The following is a 22,367-nucleotide window of genomic DNA, read 5'->3' as shown; positions in this document are numbered from 1 at the left end:
CTCTCTCTTTCTCTTTCTCTCTGTCTATGATGAATAGATCTGGTTCAGTTTTGTTTTTTTTATATGGTGTAAATGATTCATGGCTCTAATTTTAAAAAAATTCCCAAAACTGCCCATACACACTCTCTCTCTCTCTCTCTCTCTCACACACACACACACACACACACACACACACACACATGCACACACACACACACACACACACACACACACAGATGGAACAATTGCTCTCATATTTTGCAGCGTTTCTAAAAATAATCTGTGCAGGAGGATATAAATAGCCAAGGAGAACGTTTGTGGTTCAGTTGCTCTATTTTTATTTTTAATTATTTATTTATTTGTCGTGTGGACAGTCCAGATTAAACACTCGTCGCTCTGTCCTCTCGACCCACACTGTTCCATCCAGCTGGCACAGAAACTCCTTCCAAGCAGGTTAATTACAGTCCGTTTGGATCCTGATTTCAGCACTCCAGCGCAACACTAACCTACAGCTCTGGGTTGCCAGATTAGGGTCAGCGTTGGCAGCTTGCTTATAGGACTGGATTTAAGGTTGCCAGATTGGATTCTGACATGAATTCAGGGTTGCTGCCTGGGTTCACGTTTGTCAGATTGCATTCCGGATTGGAATCATGGTTGCCAAACTGGATTCAAGGTTGGATTCAGGTTTGTTGATTGGATTCAGGGTTGTCAGGTTGCATTCAAGGTAGCTAGACTGCATTTAAATCTGCCAGATTGGATTGAGGGGCGAACTCAGGGTTGCAGATTGGATTCAAGGTTGCCAGGTTGTGCTCAAGTTTACCAGATTGCATTCACAGATGTTAAATTGATTTAAGGTTGCCAGATTGTATTCAGTTGAATGCATAAGGACTGCCAAATTAGATTTAGTGCTTCTAGATTGAGTTGTTTCGAAACTGGATTAAGAGTTGTCAAGTTGAATTCAGGGTTTGGTTGCCAGATTCATCTTTGCCAGACTGCATTCAGGGTTGGAATCATGGTTGCCAGGTTGGGGTTGCATTCAGGTTTGCTAGAGTGAACGCAGGGTTGCCTGATTGACTGCTTTCCCCTACAAATGCTCTACATTCCACCCTTCTTACCTTTATTACTGAATAAAGTGATTTAACAAATTTAAGAATTTCAGTTAATACAAAATAAATCAGGGGGTTTGGTATCAACAAAACAGCCTAAATTACATCCACCAGCCTGAGGCTATTTTTATTCAGCCCAGTGTGATTAAAATAGTCCTTTCGGGAGGGAAACCGCCCAATCTGGCAACGCTGGCTAGCGGGCAGCAGCGAGGCGTGACAGAATTGGAGTTTGGGGGGGTGGAGGTGCGCCGGCTCTCGGGACATTATGGCTGTAATTGCAGTGCAGAGCTGCAGGAACGAAAAGAACGACAGTTAAGACCAAGGTCATTTACCCACAATCCTCCAGGTCGACGAACGAACAGCGCACACACTGTGGATTACTGTCACTGACATCAATGTTTAAAATAGAGGCTGTTTTATTTAACTCTCTCTCTCTCTCTCTCTCTCTCTGTCTCTCTGTTTCAGAAACCTGGGGAAATCAGGCCTGCGTGTGTCCTGTTTGGGCCTCGGTGAGTAAATTATGACCTCTGACCTTTGTTGCCACAGTTGAATCACTGTAGCATCAGTACGCCAGCTGTGTTTTCTCTCTGTATTGTAAAGTAGTGGTTCTCAAATGATGGGTGCACTAAGGAGGCTGCAGAAACATTTTAGAAGTTGTAGTAAATTTGCTCATTTATTAAGGCCCAATCCCATTTCTTATTTTTACCCCTACCCGTTGTTTTCGAGTGTCTCCTTCCACTTTACATCTCAGTTACAAGCAGTAGTGGTTGAAATCTTCCCTCTGAAATGGGACCCTCAAATAAAAGAGCATTATTCATTAACAGCTACTAGCGCTGCTCTGTAGGTGACCCTGCCGGTCTGCAGTGACAGCAGAGGAGGGTAAAGTTCAGCTCCTCACTGCTGGGCTTTAGTTACATTTAGGGAATCATACGCCTTCAAAGAGGGGGCAATTATTTATTATCACCCTCCACTAATTCTTCAGTGATATGAAGCTGAAGTCAGATATTCACCAGATTCTTGCTCGAATTTTCCCCTTCCACCTTAAATGGTGCGGCGGTTGTGTGTGATTGTTATAGTGTATTGGGTAACATCTCTGCCTTCTACACTGTAGACTGGGGTTCAACCCCCACCTGGGTAAGCACCCTACACTATACCAATAAGAGTCCTTGGGCAAGACTACCTAAAATGATCAAATTGTAAATTGCTCTGCATAAGAACGTCTGCCAAATGCTTTAAATGTAACGCCTGAGGCAGCAGAATGTAACTGCTGCACCGTTTAAGGCTACCGAGACATCAGCACTATTAGCGATTTTTTTTATGCTTGTTATGAAGAAAAGGACAGAAATGACATTAAATTTATATAATACGATTTTTAACGGAGAAAATTCTCACATTTTTGGGTTTCTTTGGTCTCTTGTGCAGCCATCTTGCTGTTTTTTCTTTTTTTCTCATATCACTCCGTTTGGAGGGTCATGTAGCCCTAACACTGAGTGGTAGGGGCGAGGGGTGAAATGGGCCTTAATCTGCTTCAGGTATCTAAAAGAAATGCCACAGTATAGAACAGCGCCACGCCAGGTCCAGTGTTGCCAGATTGAGTGTATTCCCACCAAATTTGGCAGATTTTTGTCCAATCAGTGATCAAAACTTCAGCATACCCTATAAAACTCAGAAGACTCGTGTAGAAGACTCGGTTCGCTGGTGGTTTAGGATAGTAAATAAAATGTCTATATTTGTGTTGTAGTCATGGCGACCCCTGGTTCCTATCACCACCACTGTAAAGACATCTGAACCATTTCACACCAAACCACTCTGAATCACTCTGTTTACATCTCACACACTGAAATTATGCAGAAACATATATAGAAAAATAAGTGTGAATCCCTTTTAAGCACACTGGGCCATAACTGGACATAAAAATAACAGTGGTTTTTGGGAGTCGTATTATCAGTCACTCCTGCTGAGAGGAGGCTGTTGCCCTGCCCATCTGTATCACTGACACTTAACATTGTCTATCTCTCTCTCTCTCTGTTTTTCTCTCTCTCAGGGACGTGGGTGACCTTTGGCTCACAGATTTCAGATGAGGTGAGTGCTATTGTAGTTTATACACTCTTTATGCACTCCCTGGCCACTTTATGAGAAACCGCTCCCTTGTCGCCTTGCTAATAATAAACTGCCCAGTGAAAGGAAGCACAATGTAGGTGTTTCTAATAAAGTGGCCAGTGAGTGTAAGCAAAAGGTCAGTTTTTCTAATAAAGTGGCCAGTGAGTATAAGCACAAGGTAGGTGTTTCTAATAAAGTGGACGGTGAGTATAAGCACAAGGTACGTGTTTCTAATAAAGTGGCCAGTTAGTGGAAGTACAAGGTAGCTGTTTCCAATAAAGTGGCCAGTGAGTATAAGCACAAGGTAGGTGTTTCTAATAAAGTGGACGGTGAGTGGAAGCACAAGGTAGGTGTTTCTATTAAAGTGGCCAGTGAGTGGAAGTACAAGGTAGCTGTTTCCAATAAAGTGGCCAGTGAGTGGAAGTACAAGGTAGCTGTTTCCAATAAAGTGGCCAGTGAGTGGAAGTGTGTAAATGTGGGTGTTTGTATCCTCAGATGGCGGAGAACTTGATGACTGTAGCATATGAGAACGGCGTAAACCTGTTCGACACTGCGGAGGTCTACGCCTCGGGCAGGTAAGACACTCACCTCATCTGACCACTTAGCTCTGTGTGTGCATGTGTGGCCCTTTATTTTCCCTCTACATTATGAGATTTAGAAAGCCTGTGAGTCACTAAATCAGAGGCAGAAGCTGAGACATCACTTTTAAAGCCTGCGGTAATTAAATATCCTCCGACTGCAGTGCCGTCTCTTCTCCGTAAGGATCTCTGTGAGATGCTGTCAGTACGCTGATGTGGAGGGGGGGTGTATGGATAGATTGATGGGTTTAAAGGTGTGGTTTTGTTTCAGATGTAGGAGGGACACTATGGAGTAACAGCACTTTTACCTGATTATAGTTTATCCATCTTTAAGTTAATGCCAGCTAATATTAGCTAACTTAGCCACTCATTTCCCTGTTTATCATTTCGTACAAAGTTTTAAAACTCGAATGTTATTGGAGTTAACGCTGAATGGGCGTGTCTTCCCACGGTTTGTTACTTCTAATACAACAATTTAAAAAAGTGTAGACCCAGCATAACCATAGCAATGGGTGTACAGCAGGTGTGGAAAAAGTTTGTAGCATAACCATGGAAATAGATGTGGCATAGTCATGGAAATGGATGTAGTGTAACCATGGAAATGGGTGTAGAGTAACCATGGAAATGGGTGTAGAGTAACCATGGAAATGGATATAGAGTAACAATGGAAATGGGTGAAGAGTAACCATGGAAATGGGTGTAGTGTAACCATGGAAACGGGTGTAGAGTTACCATGGAAATGGATGTAGAGTAACGATGGAAATGGGAGTACAGTAACCATGAAAATGGGTGTAGAGTAACCATGGAAATGGGTGTAGTGTAACCATGAAAATGGGTGTAGAGTAACCATGGAAATAAATATAGAGTAACGATGGAAATGGGTGAAGAGTAACCATGGAAATGGGTGTAGTGTAACCATGGAAACGGGTGTAGAGTTACCATGGAAATGGATTAGAGTAACGATGGAAATGGGAGTACAGTAACCATGGAAATGGGTGTAGAGTAACCATGAAAATGGGTGTAGAGTAACCATGGAAATGGATATAGAGTAATGATGGAAATGGGTGAAGAGTAACCATGGAAATGGGTGTAGTGTAACCATGGAAACGGGTGTAGTTACCATGGAAATGGATTAGAGTAACGATGGAAATGGGAGTACAGTAACCATGGAAATGGGTGTAGAGTAACCATGGAAATGGGTGTAGTGTAACGATGGAAACAGTTGTAGTGTAACCATCAAAATGGGTTTAGTGTAACCATGGAAATGGGTGTAGTGTAACCATGGAAATGGGTGTAGTGTAACCATGGAAATGGATGTATTGTAACCATGGAAATGCATGCAGTGTAACCATGGAAATGGGTGTGGTAAGATTATGGAAATGGGTGTAGTTTAACCAAAGAAATGGGTGTAGTGTAACCATGGAAATGGGTGTAGTGTAACCATGGAAATGGGTGTAGAGTAACCATGGAAATAGGTGTAGTGCAACAATGGAAATGGGTGTAGTATAAGCATGGAAACAAGTGTAGTGTAACCATTGAAATGTATTGACAATAATCATGGAAATTGATGTGACGTAACTATGGAAACCTATCATCTGGATTATGACCGCAGGGCAGTATAAGTAGACCTGCACTATTTAGGGATTTCCCCATAAACTCTAAGTCACTTTGAGAGTGGACATCACAAAAACGGGATTATACAAAGTTCCCCAGTGCTAGCTATGCCAGTGGATGGATGGATGGATGAATAGATAGATAGACGAATGAATAAATGGATGCATGGATAGATGGATGGTCTCCAGAGAGCACATTCTGTCCTGGCGTTCCTCCATGCTGCCTCTCTTCTCTTTTTGCATAAACCTGACAAATGTGAGGCCATTCTGCTTTATTGCTCAACCGCCGCCTGTTATTTACAGTGTTCACTTTCTTCTCTCTCTCTCTCTCTACCCGCCCCCCCCCTCTGCAGGGCTGAAATCACTCTGGGTAATATTATTAAGAAGAAAGGCTGGAGGTGAGCCCTTATTCAGCAGCCATTACTGCATTACTCACATTTCCAGTGCCATTCATATGCATACGAATAACCCGCCGGACCGATTACTTCTCCATCTATTATTCACACTGACACTCCAAAACACAAAAGAGCGTTTCCATCCATCTGCTGTGTTCTGAAGTTTATACAGTGTTCATTTATTTTCCTCTTCGTCGACCACTTCAGAGCAGAACTGCAGCAAATGCTGTGCTGCCTTTTTACTGTAATAGGGTTTTAAAAGGTAACTAACTCTCCTCATCTGAATGACTTCTTCTTTCGCAGGAGATCCAGTTTTGTAGTAACGACAAAGATCTACTGGGGAGGACAGTAAGTGTTTATTATTTAATCATTTTTACTATTTGAAGGACTACATGACAAAAAACTTCACTATTTTCCTTGGGTAACACTTCCGTTGTCCACCTGCAGGGCGGAGACAGAGAGAGGCCTGTCCAGAAAACACATTATCGAAGGTACAGTGCTGTTCATGATGACTTGATTGGATTCGGATGAATCACAGCGTCGGTTCAATTTGATTAGCAGAATTCAGGTTTATTTTCATATACTGCAGCAGATATTAAAAGAATACAATATTTATACAAAATTGTTTTACATTTGAAAATAAGGAGAGAATTTTATCTTGGCAAAACAGATTGAATTGAATCAGATATTATTATATCCACTAATAATTCATTTTAGTATAAAACACTCTAAAATCAGTGCAGTTGAATGGCCACCTTCAGACTGATGCATATACACCCTTAATGATGATCATTCGTTAATGACGATGACGGTCATATTGGAGATAATGAAGTACTGAGGATAGTGACATCACTCTCGGCAGGTCTTCGAGGTTCTCTCTCCAGACTCCAGTTGGATTACGTGGACATCGTCTTTGCCAATCGAAACGACGTCAACAGTCCAATGGAAGGTGAGTCATAGACAGTTTTCACTGCAGTAATCAATAATAATGCAGTAAATATCTACCTGTCTATTGGTGTGGATTGTCAGGAGTTCAGTCCCCAGTGATGCCACAGCCATCCGTAACCAGCAGTCTAAGAGATCTCTCTCTGGGTGGGTAGGGTGGTCCTCGCTGGAGCACTTCTGGGCTGGCGCTGATATTCAATATTTTTCACGTACATACAGTCATATGCAAAAATTTCATGTTTTGTTGATTTTCTAAGTGATAGTAAGTTAACACATCCTGCCGTGCCGTATTCAAAGCAGCACTGTGTAGTATTTTTGTTAAAGCTGAAAGCAGTATCATTACTGAGTGAGGAGAATAAAAAACACACTAAAATATGGTGGTCGTGCGCTGCTGTGAGTTGCCCTGTACTATAGTAGAAAATTCACTCACGTCCTCTGAAGACATGATCTGCGTCAAGTTCTCTTTGAATTCTCTCTCAACGCACTCTCAAAAGTCAGATTCGTCTGCTTGTTGGGGTCTGAAGCAACACCGACGTTACAAGTGTTCTAACGTTACGTAGTTACATATTTCCACCAGAGAGGGCTCCAAATCACCAAATCCTACATAGTGTTGCTTTAAGTCCCTGTACTGCAGGGGTGCCAAACTCAACCACTAAAAGGGACATATTAAAAAATCTCAGCAAATCCGTGGGCCAGCTTTTTTTATTTTATTTTTACTTAACATTTTGCCAGGATCCTAATGAGCCATTGTTTATTCAAAATATGCCAGAACTGCAACAGCAAAATAGGCACTGAATACTTACTCAAAATTATTCTAAATAAAACTAAATCGTTTTAGGTCGTTTTTTCAAAACTGCCTATTTGCTTGAACTGGACACCAGGCATCTTTTCTCTTTGTGTAACTGCTGGCCCAGAGATTGTTGTTGAAGAAAGGTGGTCAGAATGCACACTATGTGGCAGTGCATGCTGGGGACTGTAGTGAATCTCAGGGTAAAACAGGTTAATAAGAATAGAAAATTAAAATAATTTTGTGGGCCGAATAGGACTGTGTCAGGGGTCTGACTTGTGTTTGACACATGGGCTGTAGAGGATGTGTTAGATTATTTTCACTTAGAAAATCAACAAAACAAGCTAAAACTATGACTGTATGTAAAATGGAAAAATTTGGGATATTAGCATCGGCCCAGAATTGTCCTAACTTTTGTATGTAATTGTATCTGCTGACAGAAACCGAGCTTTAATCCTCTTGGATTAGCATCACTGAGAAATATGGCATTTCTGAAAGGTTACAAAAACAGTAAAATGAATGCAGATATTTTAGCGCAGTAACCAGGCGACACCTATATGCTCTGCTCTCCCGGGAAACGTTAATTCATCATTAATCATTATAATCGTTTTGAATTTTCAGTCCAATTTAACCACCAATGCTGATCATTTTTTATCTCCAACAATCTGATGAGGCTAATTTGATTCTGATATCACTGTTCATCCCTATTAATTACTACACTTATATTACAACATATAAGTGTGTCTCCAACACATATATTGAACCAACAAACTGCCGTTATCAAACAATTTACCATAAGAAAATAATAAAGTTATATTCTGATATTTTGCTTCACTCATTTGAGTGAAAGGGGCCTGAGGTTTAAGGGTTAATATTAAATGGTGTGTGTGTGTGTTTTGCAGAGGTGGTCCGTGCGATGACGTTTGTGATAAACCAAGGCATGGCCATGTACTGGGGGACGTCTCGCTGGAGCGCTATGGAGATCATGGTACGATCAATCAAGCAGAACAATCAGTTAATCAATAAATAGGGCAGGTGTCACACAGTGAAGTGTACTGATAAACTTCTCAGACATTCCAAACCGTCTGTGAGTTTCTGTAATTTTCAAAGTGGTGTTTGATGGCGTATTTCTGTCCTCCCCCCACCAGGAGGCGTACTCAGTGGCACGGCAGTTTAACCTGATTCCCCCAGTGTGTGAGCAAGCTGAGTACCATTACTTCCAGAGAGATAAAGTGGAGGTGCAGCTCCCGGAACTTTACCACAAAATTGGTTAGTATCAGCGTAAAGTATTATTACAAACAGTGAACTTTACAGAAAATCAATCAATATCAGTGTAACTTACTTTACTAACAGTGACTTTTACAAAAATAATGTAAATGCACAGAATGTTCACAATATACATAACATACACAAAACATAGACACACACAAAAATGTACACACACACACACACACACACATAATGCATAAATACAAAACAACATTCTCTCACAGTACGTTCGCCACACGCTCTTTCATTTAAATCTCACACCAGAGATTACGAGCGTCACACACTGAGAGTCTGATATAGAAAGGAAAATGAATTCTTTTCTCCCTCCAAGCTAAATTAATTTTAGATCAATTAGTTTCTTTGTTTGGAAAGTTTTAATTGTTTTGAATGAGGTCTGTTTAAAATCAGAGCTTCAGTGCTTTTCATATCAGCTCCTTCAGCAGCAGCTCTGAATTCACCGCTTTACTGCCTGGATTTAAACAGTCAGTCACTCTCATTTCACTCTGAGTGCTTCTGTCAACTCTCTCTGTCTCTCTCTCTCTCTCTGTGTGTCTCTCTCTCTCTCTGTGTCTCTCTCTCTCTCTCTCTCTCTCTCTCTCTCCCTCTTGCTCTCTCTTTTTTCTCTCTCTCTCTGTATTTCTCTTTCTCTCTCTTTCTTCTCTCTCTCTCTCTCTTCCTCTCTGTATCTCTCTCTCCCTCTTTCTTTCTCTCTGTATTTCTCTCTCTCTCCCTCTCTCTTTTTCTTTTGTCATCTTCTCTTTTATCTCTCATCTCTCTCTCCTCTCTCTCTCTGTATTTCTTTGTCTCTCTCTCTTTCCTTCTCTCTTTCTTATCTCTGTCTTTCTTGTTTCTCTATCTGTTCCTTTTGTCATCATCTCTCTTTCTTTTCAACCTGTCATCCCATCTCTCTCTCTCTCTCTCAGGTGTTGGAGCGATGACCTGGTCTCCGTTGGCGTGTGGGCTGATCACAGGAAAATACAGCGATGGCGTTCCTGAATGTTCTAGAGCTGCAATGAAAGTGAGTCATGTTTGCTGTTTCTTTTTCCTCCCTCCTTCTCTCTCTCTCTCTTTCTCTCTCTCTCGCTCTCTCTCGCTCTCCCCCTCTCTCCATATGCACTCCTCAGCGCTCCGTATTTGCCGGTGCGAGGGCAGCTGTCCTGTGTGAGTGAGTGTTTATTCCTCAGGCTAATGGCTGTGCGGCGTAAGCAGCTTAAAGCTAATGCACAGCTCTGATTAGTGCACTGCAGCTCCGTCTCCGTCGCTCCTCCATTAGAGTTTAAGACTGTCAGGCAAATCTATAAGATCTCCTAACACTTCAGGATTTACAGTAAGAGTTTAAACCTGCTTCAGGATGTGCATGTGCGCATGCTTGTGTATGTATGTTTACACTGTACCTTTCTGATTTGTATATTATTACATACACACACACACACACACATTTTTATATACATGTCGGAAGAAAACTTCGTATCTTCTTTTTATTGTCATTTTTCAGTTTTTGAACTGAAGTGAAAATGCCTGTTGTTCTTTACATTGGGTGTAAATTTCATGATGAATGAACCAAAAGAAACGGCCCAAAATGACATGGGAAAATGTCTGGTTCCATTGACTTACATTAGAAGTAAAGTAGGTTTTTTTGTTCTCCTGTAAAGTTACCATTCTGGAGATACAAGGTTTTCTTCTGACAACAGCAATATACAAAATCAATCAATGTCAATAATCAATATCAAATATAATCAATATCAAACCAAATATATACAAAAAACATAGGGTACTTTCTGTTGGGAGGTGTCTGTCCCAAACCCTAACCCCTAAATTTTAATTCAGAAAATAATACTTACATTTTTTGTACTTTTTCACTTCTTTTAAAGATCTTTGTGATTTCTTTTAAATCTGAAAGATTTTGTTTTAACATGAGTTTGATTTTTAAAATAAAAAAAACAGTTATTTTCATGTCACTGCTGAAACACAGAGTTTTCATCTGTGGGCGGAGCCTTATTTTAGCCACACTCCTGCATTTTAGAGCAGGAAGTGAGGCTGCATCCCTGTCCCTCTTGGCCACATGGTGAGCAGTTAGATCCCATTGTTTTGAAGTAAATGTGTCCCAAAGTCTGAAAATCAGTGTGGAACAATAAGAATTGTCATATTTTCTGCAATTAAGTATTTTTTGGTGTTTTAATTAAAATATGATGATTTTATGTGTGTACAGCTGTCCAAAGCTGTGTTTTCTGGTCATGTACTGACTGCGTTTTTGAGTTCTGATCAAAATTAGCTAAAATTGTCACTACGGAAACAATCACTGTATCAGCTCCCCCATAAAGACCAAATGGACACATATGAACATATATGAACATATATGTATGTGTGTGTTTGTGTGTGTGTGTATCTATCAGGGTTATCAGTGGTTAAAGGAGCGAGTGTACAGTGAAGAGGGCCGCAGACAGCTGGCCAAAATCAAAGAGCTCCACCTGCTGGCCGACCGGCTGGGCTGCACCGCTGCACAACTTGCCATCGGTGAGTGTGTGTCCAGTGTTTTACCTAAAATGACTTCTGTGGAATATTTAAAGGTGTCAAATGTAATTGAGGCCGTCTGTTTATACAGTACAAAGCAAAAGTCACACTTTATTTACTTTATTTCCAGGCATAAAAGCCAGAAAATAATTAATAAAAGTTATTAATTTTTCAGCATCAGGAAAAAACAGAAACATATTTAGCTGAAATTTACACAAGAACTAAGTAATAAATATGAAATAACACTCAGTATTCAGTGTGTCCCCACTTTGCCTTATTGCCTCTCTCTCTCTCTCTCTCTCTCTCTCTCTCTCTCTCTCTCTCTCTCTGTCTGTCTCTCTCTCTCTCTCTGCTTCAGCGTGGTGTTTGCGCAGTGAAGGTGTTAGTTCTGTTTTGTTGGGCGTCTCAAACACAGATCAGCTTCTGGAGAACTTGGGCGCGCTACGGGTAACACACGCACACGCACACACACGCACACAAACACACACACACACACACTCGAGCAAAGAGTCTGATGTGTGATGTAAACAAAACATACCATTCACTATCCAGTCATAAAATCAGTTCATTTTGGTGTAATTGTTTTTGTGATGTCACAGAAACAAACCAACCAATTTACATACTATTCAGCCTACAGAAGTTTAGCCCCGCCCACTCACGCTGAAGTTATAAGTAGTGTTCCAGCCTGGACTGCTTTTTGAATGATGCACAATACAGGACAGTCAATCAGAACAAAGCTCGTTCACACAGAGCTCATTCACACGCATACATATAAAAATATATGCAAATGAGTTCTGTTCTGATTGGCTGTCTTGTATTGCATACTAACAAAAATAGTTCAATTAGTCTCCTTCACTCTCAAAAACAAAGGTTCCTGATTTTTTCTTGGTTTGCTCATGTGGTTCCATGAAAACAAAAACATTGGAATAGAACCTCTACAATGGAAGGTCTTTAAACTTTAAAAAGGTTCTTCACCTTCACTTCTCACTTACAGAAATGGTTCTCTGTTCTGTCCCTCTGCAGGTGCTCTCTCAGATGACCCCTCAGACGGTCAGTGAGATGGACGCTCTGCTGGGAAACAAGCCGCACTCCAAGAAAGAGTCGCGCGCGTGAGGAGAGCATGAGAATGAGGGGAAAAAAACGAGTGAGAAAACGAGTGTGGGCTGGAAGAAAAGATGCAGAAAAGAAGGATGGATGAGAAAAGGAGTGCTTTCGCGTCCTTCCCTGTGTACTCCATCTCCCTGCATGGCTCCTGCAAAAATATCGGGCTTCCAGAAACAGATCCAGCGCCAGACCCATTCCAACCCAGACCAGAACCAAACCCATTTAACCCCCACCGACCCAGAACTGGACCCTTTTAACCCAATCCAGAACCAAAACCTTATCCTGGACCAGAACCAAATCCATTCCAAGCCTAACTAGAACCAAACCCATTTCTCCTGGATTTCATCCAGACCAGTACTGCACCGTAGCAAGACTGGACCTATTTAACCCATGCCAGAACTGGAACTATTTAAATGGACCCATTTAGCCCAGATGAGAACCGAACCACATCTGGACCTATTTAACCTGGACAATGACTGGACCTTTAAACCTAGACCAGGGTAAGACCTATTTATTCTAGACCAGAACTGGAACTATTTAACTTGGACCAGAAATGGTCTATTTTACCCAGACTATGAAAAAAAAAAACAGTTTAACCTGGACTGAGCTAGAACTAGACCCATTGAACCTTGACAAGAACCAAAACAACACTGGATCCATTTAACCCAGACCACAACTGGACCCATTTAATTCAAACCTGTTTACCCCATGTCAGAACCAAAAAGGTACTAGATTCCACCAAGAGCTATTTATCCTGGATTAGAACTAGACCCATTCAACCCAGACCAGTACTGGACTCATTTGGTTCAAAGCAGAAGCGAATCTATTTACCCTCATGTCTAAACTGAATCGGTATTGGACCCAGACAAATATTGGACCCATTTATCCTGGACTAGAACTGAATCCTTTTGACTTAGGCCAAAGCTAGTCCCACTCATCCCTGACAAGAACCAAAACAATACTGGATTTATTTAACCCAGACCAGAACTATACCCATTTAACCCAGACCACAAATGGACCCATTTAATCCAAACCTGTTTACCCCATGTTAGAACCAAAACAGTACTAGACTCTGCCAAGACTCATTTATCCCGGATTAGAACTGGATTCATTTAACCCAGACCAAAACTCGACAAATTTAACTCAGACCAGAACTAGACCCTTTCAACCCAGGCCAGTGCTGGACCAATTCAGTTCAAACCAGAACCAAATCTATTTACCCTCACGTCAGAACCGAATCAGTACTGGACCCGGATGAGTAATGGAAACATTTATCCCAGACTAGATCTGAATCCATACTGGATCCATTTTACCCAGCCCACAACTGGACCTATTTAATCCAAAACAGAACCAAGCCTGTTTACCCCATGTCAGAACCGAAACAATACTAGACTCGTCAAGACACATTTCCCCCTGATTTGAACTGGACTCATTTAACCCAGACCAAAACTTGACTCATTTAACTCGGACCAGAACTAGACCCATTCAACCCAGGCCAGTACTGGACCCTTTCAGTTCAAACAAGAACCAAATCTATTTACCCTCACCTGAGAACCGAATCACGACTGGACCTGGACGAGTACTGGACCCATTTATCCTGGAGTAGAACTGAACCCATACTGGATCCATATAACCCAGACCAGAACCCGTTCTGCATCACTAGCCCTGCTTTTTTATGAATATATAACCATTAACTAAAAATACCAGATTTTACTCTAAATGCAACAAGAACACAGAGACAGTGAGAACTAAGGCTGTTCTATTATATATCACTCATCCGGAGAAAGAGAGACGGAGAAAAGAAGTAAATCAGAGCATCAGGTTTCTGTCTTCCAGGAGAAACACTTACCGGAGGAAGATGGAGGGAGATGAAAAAAAAAAAACCTCTCCCAGAATGCAGCAGGCTTTAGGCACATGTATGAATGTGTTTGGACTGCTGGGTCACTGCTGTTCACTGCCAACGAAGCAAACAGACACAAAAGCAGCAAAACACAACTGAAGATGTGTGTGTGTGTGTGTGTGTGTGTGTCTTCCTCCATCTTCCTCCCTCTCGTCTCGCCCTGTACGACTCAAACTGTGCGCATGTCCCTTTAAGTGAGTCCCCACTGCCCAGTTAGAGGGATAAGCTGATCCGCATCCTCGGCCTCGTCTTTTGCACACAAGCCGACTGGGTCAGAAGGTCAACCGTTAACGTGACCGGAGGACTGTGCTCGCATCGCTGTGTGTGACGGACATTTCCTGCGTCAATGACAATGAAACCGTGAAGAGGACTTCCACAGCGTGTGTGTGTGTGTGCGCGTGTGTGTGTGTGTATGTATGAATAGGGAAAATTTATGCTTCAAATGGACACAAACAGCTTAATCTCCAGAGCTTTAGATAGAACCAGCCTCATGTTAGCTTTGGCTTTAGCGTTTCATTAAAGCAATAGTTTGGTGAAAAATTAACCCCCCAGTTTCCATCTTTACCCCCAAATGTAGTCGATCAGCCAGCAAGTCTGAAGTCTGATGTTTGCTGCTTTAGTTTTAGCACTAGAGCTACTAATGTAGCTAATATAGACATCTGATACCAAAATATGGAGTTTCGGGACGGGTTCTAGACAACTTTTTATGTGCAGCTTTGTGTTTTTCAGCTGTACCAGTCGGGCTTGGCCGAGTCAGATTTCAAAGTCACAGGTTCTAGTTGAGTTTTGGTTTCAAATGGTTTATTGGTAGCAGTCGGGTTGAGTTACGTCGGGTTTCTAAGTTGCGGGTCCAGGCTTAGTTTAGCAGCGGGTTGAGTTGGATCGGGTCTTTAAGTTGTGGGTCCAAGTTGGGTTTAGCAGTTGGGTCGGGTTTTTAAGTTGTGGGTCCGAGTTGGGTTTAGCAGTTGGGTCGGGTTTTTAAGTTGTGGGTCCGAGTTGGGTTTAGCAGTTGCGTCAGGTCTTTAAGTTGTGGGTCCGAGTTGAGTTTAGCAGTTGGGTCGGGTTTTTAAGTTGCAGGTCCACGTTGGGTTTAGCAGTTGGGTTGGGTATTTAAGTTGCAGGTCCATGCTGGGTTTAGCAGTTGGGTCGGGTTTTTAAGTTGTAGGTCCAGGTTGAGGTAAGCAGATGGGTTGAGTCAGGTCGGGTTTCTAAGTCATTGGTCCAGCTTGGGTTTACCAGTCGGGTCAAGTTGGGTTGGGTTTCTAAGTTATGGGTCGAGGTTGGGTTTAGCAGTTGGGTTGAGTCAGGCTGAGTTGTTAAGTTGCGGGTCCGGGATGAGTTTAGCAGCCGAGTTGAGTTGGGTTGGGTTTTTACGTCACGGGTCCGGGTTGGGTTTAGCAGTCTGATTGAGTTGGGCTGGGTCTTTAAGTTGTGGCTCTGGGTTGGGTTTAGCAGTTGGGTTGAGTTGGATCAGGTTTCTAAGTTGTGGGTCCAGGTTGGGTTTAGCAGTCTGGTTGAGTTGGGTCGGGTTTTTAAGTTGTGGGTCCGGGTTGAGGTAAGCAGATGGGTTGAGTCGGGTCAGGTTTCTAAGTTGTTGGTCCAGGTTGGGTTTAGCAGTCGGGTCAAGTTGGGTCAGATCTTTAAGTTGTGGGGGTTGGGTTGGTTTTGGGTTCTGAATTCAGCGGTAGCATCCGGGACAGTCTGGGCCAGGTCTTTAAGTTTGCGGGTCTGGGTTGGGTTTAGCAGTTGGGTCGGGTCTTTAAGTTGCAGGTTCAGGTCAGGTTTCAGACCTCTAAGCCAAGATAGCTAACATGCACCACTGTTCAAACATTTGGAATCATTTTATCAATAATATGAAACTTATTAGATGTTAGATGTGTCCAGAATGATGAAGAGAGCTGTAGAAGATTCTGAAACGACTAAGAAAGCTGTCTCGGGTTACAGCAGTGTTGCTGTGATTGTTAATAGGTGGAGGACACTTTTGCACTACTTGTTAGCTACATTAGTATCGTAGCTCCAGTATAAAACTATACATGCAATCTTCAAACATGTCTTGGCTGATTATAAATTAGATTTTTCTCCAAACTATTCCTTTTAATACAAAAACTCACCTCAGTGATATTCTACAGCGTGGCTGTCCCCAAACACAGGTAGCAAGCGCACAAAACACCACCAATATCACATTCTCATCAGTATGTACTGCATAACAGAGGCCTGGTGTCGCAGAGATGAAAGCTAACTGTATATCACCTCATCATATGCAGATGAGTGCAGCCTCAGTGCTGCTAGGCTAGCGGATAAGAGCGTCAGCATTGGTGACTGTTACATTGTACGTTTTAAAGGAACAGAACGCTGGAGACTCAAATTTTCCCACTTTTCCCTCTTTTCCTAGAACTGGATGTGCTGCGTCTGAGCTTTGCTTCTTCAGGAGCTGAGGCTAATGTAGCTAACAAGGAATGGAAACTTATACTCTGCCTATTAGCATGGTGCTAACTGCTTAGACTGCCTATATGACGTACTGTTATGTATAAAAAATGAATGTTGCATATCTAAAAGCATTACATAGGTGAGGAAAAAGAAGTTGCAGTCATCTTGAAGGCTGAATTTTATCCATACTTAGGTCCATTTTTATAGAAAACAGTCACACTGTGTCGGAAACCAGTTAGCATTGCACTGTGCTGTTTGCTAGCAATGCTGATAAGCTTTCTTCACTTGTTACCTACATTAGCCTCGTAGCTCCAGCGCTAAACTAAAGAAGAACATGTCTTGGCTGATTAAATACAGCTAATATACAAGGAGGGAAAACTGTGCAAATCTGATTTTTTTGCTAAACTATTCCTTTGAATCTGCAGGACAGGAGGGAGTGTCTGTTATTGGAGTATTCCTGTTTGTTAGCCGAGTGAGAAAGGCCTTATGCGAGGACTCTGAATCAGCTGTCGGAGATCAGGGAGGACTGTGGAAGTTTATTTTTGCACACAGCGTGGTCTGAAGTGAGGGGTTTCGATGGATTTCCATTCTCAAGCTGTTGGGGCTTAATTTGCTGAGTCACTACGCCCGTTTGTTACGTCTTCAGACGAACCTGCCAGGATGCGGAAGACAACCGAGGCAACCCAGGAGTGGATCTGCCCATCAAGTCCAGACGGCAGCGTCTGTCTTTTCCCTTCTGTTTACGTTTGTGTCCATTGCCAATCCTCTGCTGCTGGTACCTACCAAGCTTTACTGAGTGGAAGAGCCAAGGGTGTGAGAATTAGGGCTGCACGATATGGACGGAATACTAGTACTGAGATTATATTGCTGCTTATTATGATATATTGAAAAAAAACAATGGTAAATCAGTAATGTGGCATGGTCAAAGATTAGCCTGAATTCTCTTTTATTGGATTATGTGAATATCTTAATAACTCAAAGCACTCACAGAAACCCACCTGGAACTGGGTTTGGTCAAAATTGTGAAAATATTGTTAATAGAAGCTCATTTACATATTGCAGCCTTCTGCGAGATCATTGTTTCAAAGGTCAGTATTGCAATAATGATTAGCAGACGATACATTGTGCAGCCCTAAGAAGATTGCAAATCTTTCTTATCAGTTTATGACCAGTTATTAATAATCTATTTAGAAAAATCCTGGGGTCCAGTTAAGGTCCCCACAGATTTAGATCAGACAGCTGTTTCCAGCTCCAATGGACTGGACTGTGTTGTCTGATTTAGATGGCTTGCCCTTTAATGCTATTCTCAGACCAGCTAATTTGTTTGTGTTATAACAGACCTATCCAGGCTCCACCCACAAATGCATTCTTTCTTAGCTACGGTTGGACAAGCTTTATACAACGCTGGTAAAAATCCCAGCTGACGTAACGAAAACATAAGTGATCTGTGTTTAGAGACGCTACATAACATTGAGGTTCCAGTTTAAACTGCTATGCTACGGAGCTGGACTGTGTAGTTAATTGAAACTAGCTTGGAAATGGCCCATACGGAGGGCAAATATATATATATATATTTTTTTTTCTCATATTAAAAATAGATGTGCAATATATGCAATGTTTTAAAATGTATGTGCTAGTATATTTACATTTTTAAATATATACTAATACATGCGCATGTCAATATATTGAAATATATGAACATATGTAGATTCAATTTATGTAATAACATCATTTTTTAATTATTACATATGTCAAATATTTAAGTAAATATATTACCAGATTGACACATATTTTGAAAAATGTATGTAAATATATACCCTTTGCATATGGGCCAACAACGAATGCTACACTACCGAGCTGGACTGTGCTGTTGTAGCTATTTAAAACTAAACAGGTTGAAAATGACCACAAGAATTAGCCATCATGCTAACATTAGTTTCAGCTGACCATAACCTACAGATAATTTATTCTAAGAGTAATTTATTTTTGTAGTCGCTACATAATGTTGGGTTTCCAGTTTAAAATGCTATGATACCAAGCTGGCCTGCTTTGTTGTAGCTAATTGAAACTAGGCAGATTGGAAATGACAACAAGAATTAGCCATCATGCTAATGTTAGCTTCAGAGAACCACAACTTACATATAATTTATCCTAAGAGTGATTTCTTTTTGTAGTCGCTACATAATGATGGGTTTCCAGTTTAAAATGCTATGCTACCAAACTGGGCTGTGTTGTTGCAGCTAATTTGAACTAGTTAGGTTGGAAAGGACAGTGGTTAGCTATCGTAATTAGCATTAGCTGCATTAGGCAACCAAAAACTACATGATTTATCCGAATATAGATCTTTCTTTACAGTTCTTATATAAGATTAAGTTTCTAGTTTAAAATGCTAACCTACCAATCTGGACTGGTTTGTTTTAGCCAACTGAAAAATAGCCACACAAACGACAAAACAAATTAGCCACTATGCTAATGTTAGCCTGCTGATAAAAAGCAGCACAGACCATAATGAAGCCAGTGCTGGTCTAAGCTGGTTTATGCTGTTCTGGTGCTGGTCTGGTGCTGCTTTAGCTGGTCACCCAGCACGGTCTTGCTGGTTGACCGGCGTACCAACATCCAAAACACAACATACGCTGGTTTTGCTGGTGATCAGTGCTGGTCTATGCTGTTTAATCTAGCAGGGTGGTTCTATTGGGTGACAAAAAAATAAATCTTACAGAGTTTAAAATGCTACACCACCATGCTGGACTGTGTTGTTGTAGCAAATTCAAACCAGCCAGGTTGAAAACAAAGACGAATTAGCCACCAAGCTAACATTAGCTCAGTTACATGACAATGAACAGCACCTCTATCCTACCAATGTGACCTCAGAGATACTTACAAAACATCATTTGACATGAATAACTGGGTATTGTGTTGCTGAGCTGATCTGAGTTCAGTATTTCAGGGCAAGGGATGCAAAAAAAAAACAGGTTCTAACGTTCATAACAGTCAACAACTTACAGAAATGCCATATAACTTGAGTTGGTTATGGGAATATGTTTTTTGACTCATGTTGAAATGAGAAGATGGGAATGTTTTAAGATTTTAAATGGCTTTTTTATGCGGATGTATGTGTTGTTAGCAGGATATTAGCTGAGAGGAAGATGAACTAAAGCAGTGTACATACACATTTAGAGCACAGAACTCCTCAGTAACTCTGCCTGTATCTGTTCTATTTTATTGTCTTGCACCAAGAAAAAGAAAGAGAAAAAAAAAAAACAATCAAGCCCTGTACTGAATGTATCTTGCTTGCCTTTAAAATGTCTGAAGAAACTCGCCGTCACTGCAGTGTTTTTCTAGCTGCTGTGTGAGTGTGAACCACCATCAGCATCATCAAACACACATTTACACACATTTAGAGACATTTAGACTCATTTAGAGACATTTAGAGACATTTAGACTCATTTAGAGACATTTAGAGACATTTAGAGACATTGCCATTAAAAAACAAATAAATAAATAAATGTATAGCCACAAAGCACAGGACAAGTAATGCAAGCCTGACAAAGGCGAAGGTAGGACTGTGTCTTTCTTTGTTTCTCTCTCTCTCTCTCTCTCTCCTGTTCCTCTTCTTTCTCTATCCATTTCTCTTTCTCTTCTTAATCTGTTTCCCTGTTTACCTCTATTTCTCCTCCTATATCTGCTTCTTACTCTCCTTTTTCTCGTTTCTCATTCTCTTTTTCTCTCATTCTCTTCTCTCTGCTTGTATTTCTCTTTTTTATTATCTTGCTCTTTCATTCTCTCTTCTCTCTTTACTTTTATTCTGTTTCTTTTTTCCTCTTTCTCTCTATCCATTTCTCTTTCTCTTGTTTATCTCCCTCTGTGCTTCTCTTATTTATTTCTATTCTTATTCTCTGCCCGTTTTTCTCATTTCTCATTCTCTGTCTCCTCTGCTTCATTGTGTTTTTCTCTCATTTTCTCTTTCTCTTGTTTTTGTGTCATTCTGTTTCTGTGTCTTTTTTCTTCCATTCTCTCTTTCTCTTTCATTTTCTCTCATCTCTCCATTTCTCTCTCCCCTTTAGTGTCTTTCTCTTTTTGTTTCTGTTTCTTCTCTCTCTCTTTCATTTCTCCCTGTATTTCTCTTTTTTCTCTCTAATCTAAAAATACCCCCCCCCCAAAAAAAATCTCTCCCTCTTCTCACTCTACCTCTCCTCTCTTGTCTCTCTCTTCCCTCTGTCTCTAATCGTCTCACAGTGAGAGGCATAAGTGTTGATGGAGAGCAATAGTGTGTGTGTGCCTGTGTGTGTATTTATGTGTTTGTGGGGTCTGAATCCCCCCAGTCTGATGAACACATGATGGTTCAGTGTTTGTGGGGTCGTTAGTCTGCAGCTTTTATCAGAAACAGTAAAAGAGGCCAAAGCTGATCTTCTGGCTGCTGAGGTTAAAGGTCACCGCAGTGTTTCTTCATCCTGATCTCCATCTGCTTCATCTGTATCGTTACGCTCGATTAGCTCAGACCATCATCTCAACACGCCTCCCTGAACTTAGAGGAGATCACAGACTCACCCACTCTGAGCTCACTTAGAGTAGAAGTCAATGGGGAAAGGTTTTAAAGGTAAGTGTTGGTGGTTGCAGTGAGCAGCTGTGTGTTTCACACACTGCTGATTTCAGTGTTACTGAATACTGATGAAACGCTCGTCACACACATGCTAATGATCTGACTACACTCTCTGCTACAAATGAAAACATACAACAAACAGCTACTACCGTTTATAACAAATCCGCCAACAGAGTTTTTCCCCTTAACATGAGCATCTTAGGACACCTTTACATGGTGAAACTTTCATGCAACTAGTTGCATGTTGTGAGTTGCGAGCAACCTAATAAACAAACGAGTTGGACGAAACTTGTTCCATGGAGTCGAGATTCCTGCAACTGTCACGTCTGAGTTTCAAATGTGTTGCAGGGCACTTTACGTCCCATGTGTCAAACACCAGACCCACAGGCCAAGTCAGGCCCCTGACACCGTCCTATTTGGCCTGCGAAATTATTTAAATTTTCTATTCTTATTAGCTCGCTTCACCCTGAAATGCACTACATTTCCCAGCGTGCACTGCAACAAAGTGTGCGCTCTGACCCCCTTCCCCCAACAACAATCTCTGGGCCAGCGGTTACACAAACAGAAAAGATGTCTGGTGTCTAGGTCAAGTAAATAGACAGTTTTAAAAAAAATACCTAAAACTATTTATTTTTATTTAAGTTAAGTTTTTAATGCCTATTTTGCTGTTAAAGTTTTGGCATATTTCTTTGAATAAACAGTGGCCTGTTGGGGTCATGGCAAAATGTTAAGTAAAAATGAAATAAAAACACAGCTGGCCCACGGATTTGCTATTTTTTTTTTTTTATTTTGGACCTTTTAGTGGTTGAGTTTGACACCCCAGCTTTACGTTATGCAGTTCGAGTGCAATTTAGTATCACGTAGGTTTCAAGCAACTAAAACTGTGGAAGTTCCAGCATGTACAGCCAGCCTTAGACAATGTAACTGTACAGTAACAACACAGAAGTTGTTATAGGGCCCCCTGGTCGCCGCGGGGCCCTAAGCAGCTGCTTATGTTGCTTATTAGGTAGAGCAGGCTCTGGTGTTGTGCATCCTTATGAACGCGGCTCTACA

The 22,367-nt window shown here is 41.3% G+C and overlaps 1 protein-coding gene across 2 annotated transcripts in view; it reads left to right on the top strand.

The window, feature by feature from the left end:
• The window catches only part of LOC118814889 (voltage-gated potassium channel subunit beta-3), a 40,941-nt gene extending 27,978 nt beyond the window's left edge, over positions 1 to 12,963 (top strand). Inside the window, exons 1-14 of one of the 2 annotated variants that reach the window (XM_036580748.1) lie at positions 1,332 to 1,431; positions 1,551 to 1,594; positions 3,130 to 3,167; positions 3,681 to 3,760; positions 5,730 to 5,774; positions 6,075 to 6,119; positions 6,219 to 6,262; positions 6,634 to 6,720; positions 8,406 to 8,491; positions 8,652 to 8,772; positions 9,696 to 9,790; positions 11,166 to 11,286; positions 11,642 to 11,730; positions 12,307 to 12,963. In XM_036580748.1, coding sequence (XP_036436641.1) covers positions 3,681 to 3,760; positions 5,730 to 5,774; positions 6,075 to 6,119; positions 6,219 to 6,262; positions 6,634 to 6,720; positions 8,406 to 8,491; positions 8,652 to 8,772; positions 9,696 to 9,790; positions 11,166 to 11,286; positions 11,642 to 11,730; positions 12,307 to 12,396 — 903 coding nt within the window. In that variant the 5' untranslated portion in view covers positions 1,332 to 1,431; positions 1,551 to 1,594; positions 3,130 to 3,167 and the 3' untranslated portion in view covers positions 12,397 to 12,963. Of the gene's footprint in view, positions 1 to 1,331; positions 1,432 to 1,550; positions 1,595 to 3,129; positions 3,168 to 3,680; positions 3,761 to 5,729; positions 5,775 to 6,074; positions 6,120 to 6,218; positions 6,263 to 6,633; positions 6,721 to 8,405; positions 8,492 to 8,651; positions 8,773 to 9,695; positions 9,791 to 11,165; positions 11,287 to 11,641; positions 11,731 to 12,306 lie in introns of those variants that run through there. The other variant, XM_036580747.1, reaches the window with a different exon arrangement.
• The last annotated feature ends 9,404 nt before the right edge of the window (positions 12,964 to 22,367 follow it).

Source organism: Colossoma macropomum, unplaced genomic scaffold, assembly GCF_904425465.1.
Source record: "Colossoma macropomum unplaced genomic scaffold, Colossoma_macropomum, whole genome shotgun sequence".
Classification (NCBI taxonomy): Eukaryota; Metazoa; Chordata; class Actinopteri; order Characiformes; family Serrasalmidae; genus Colossoma; species Colossoma macropomum.
The sequence above is the reverse complement of the archived record's forward strand: the minus strand, read 5'-3'. Positions and strand labels throughout refer to the sequence as shown.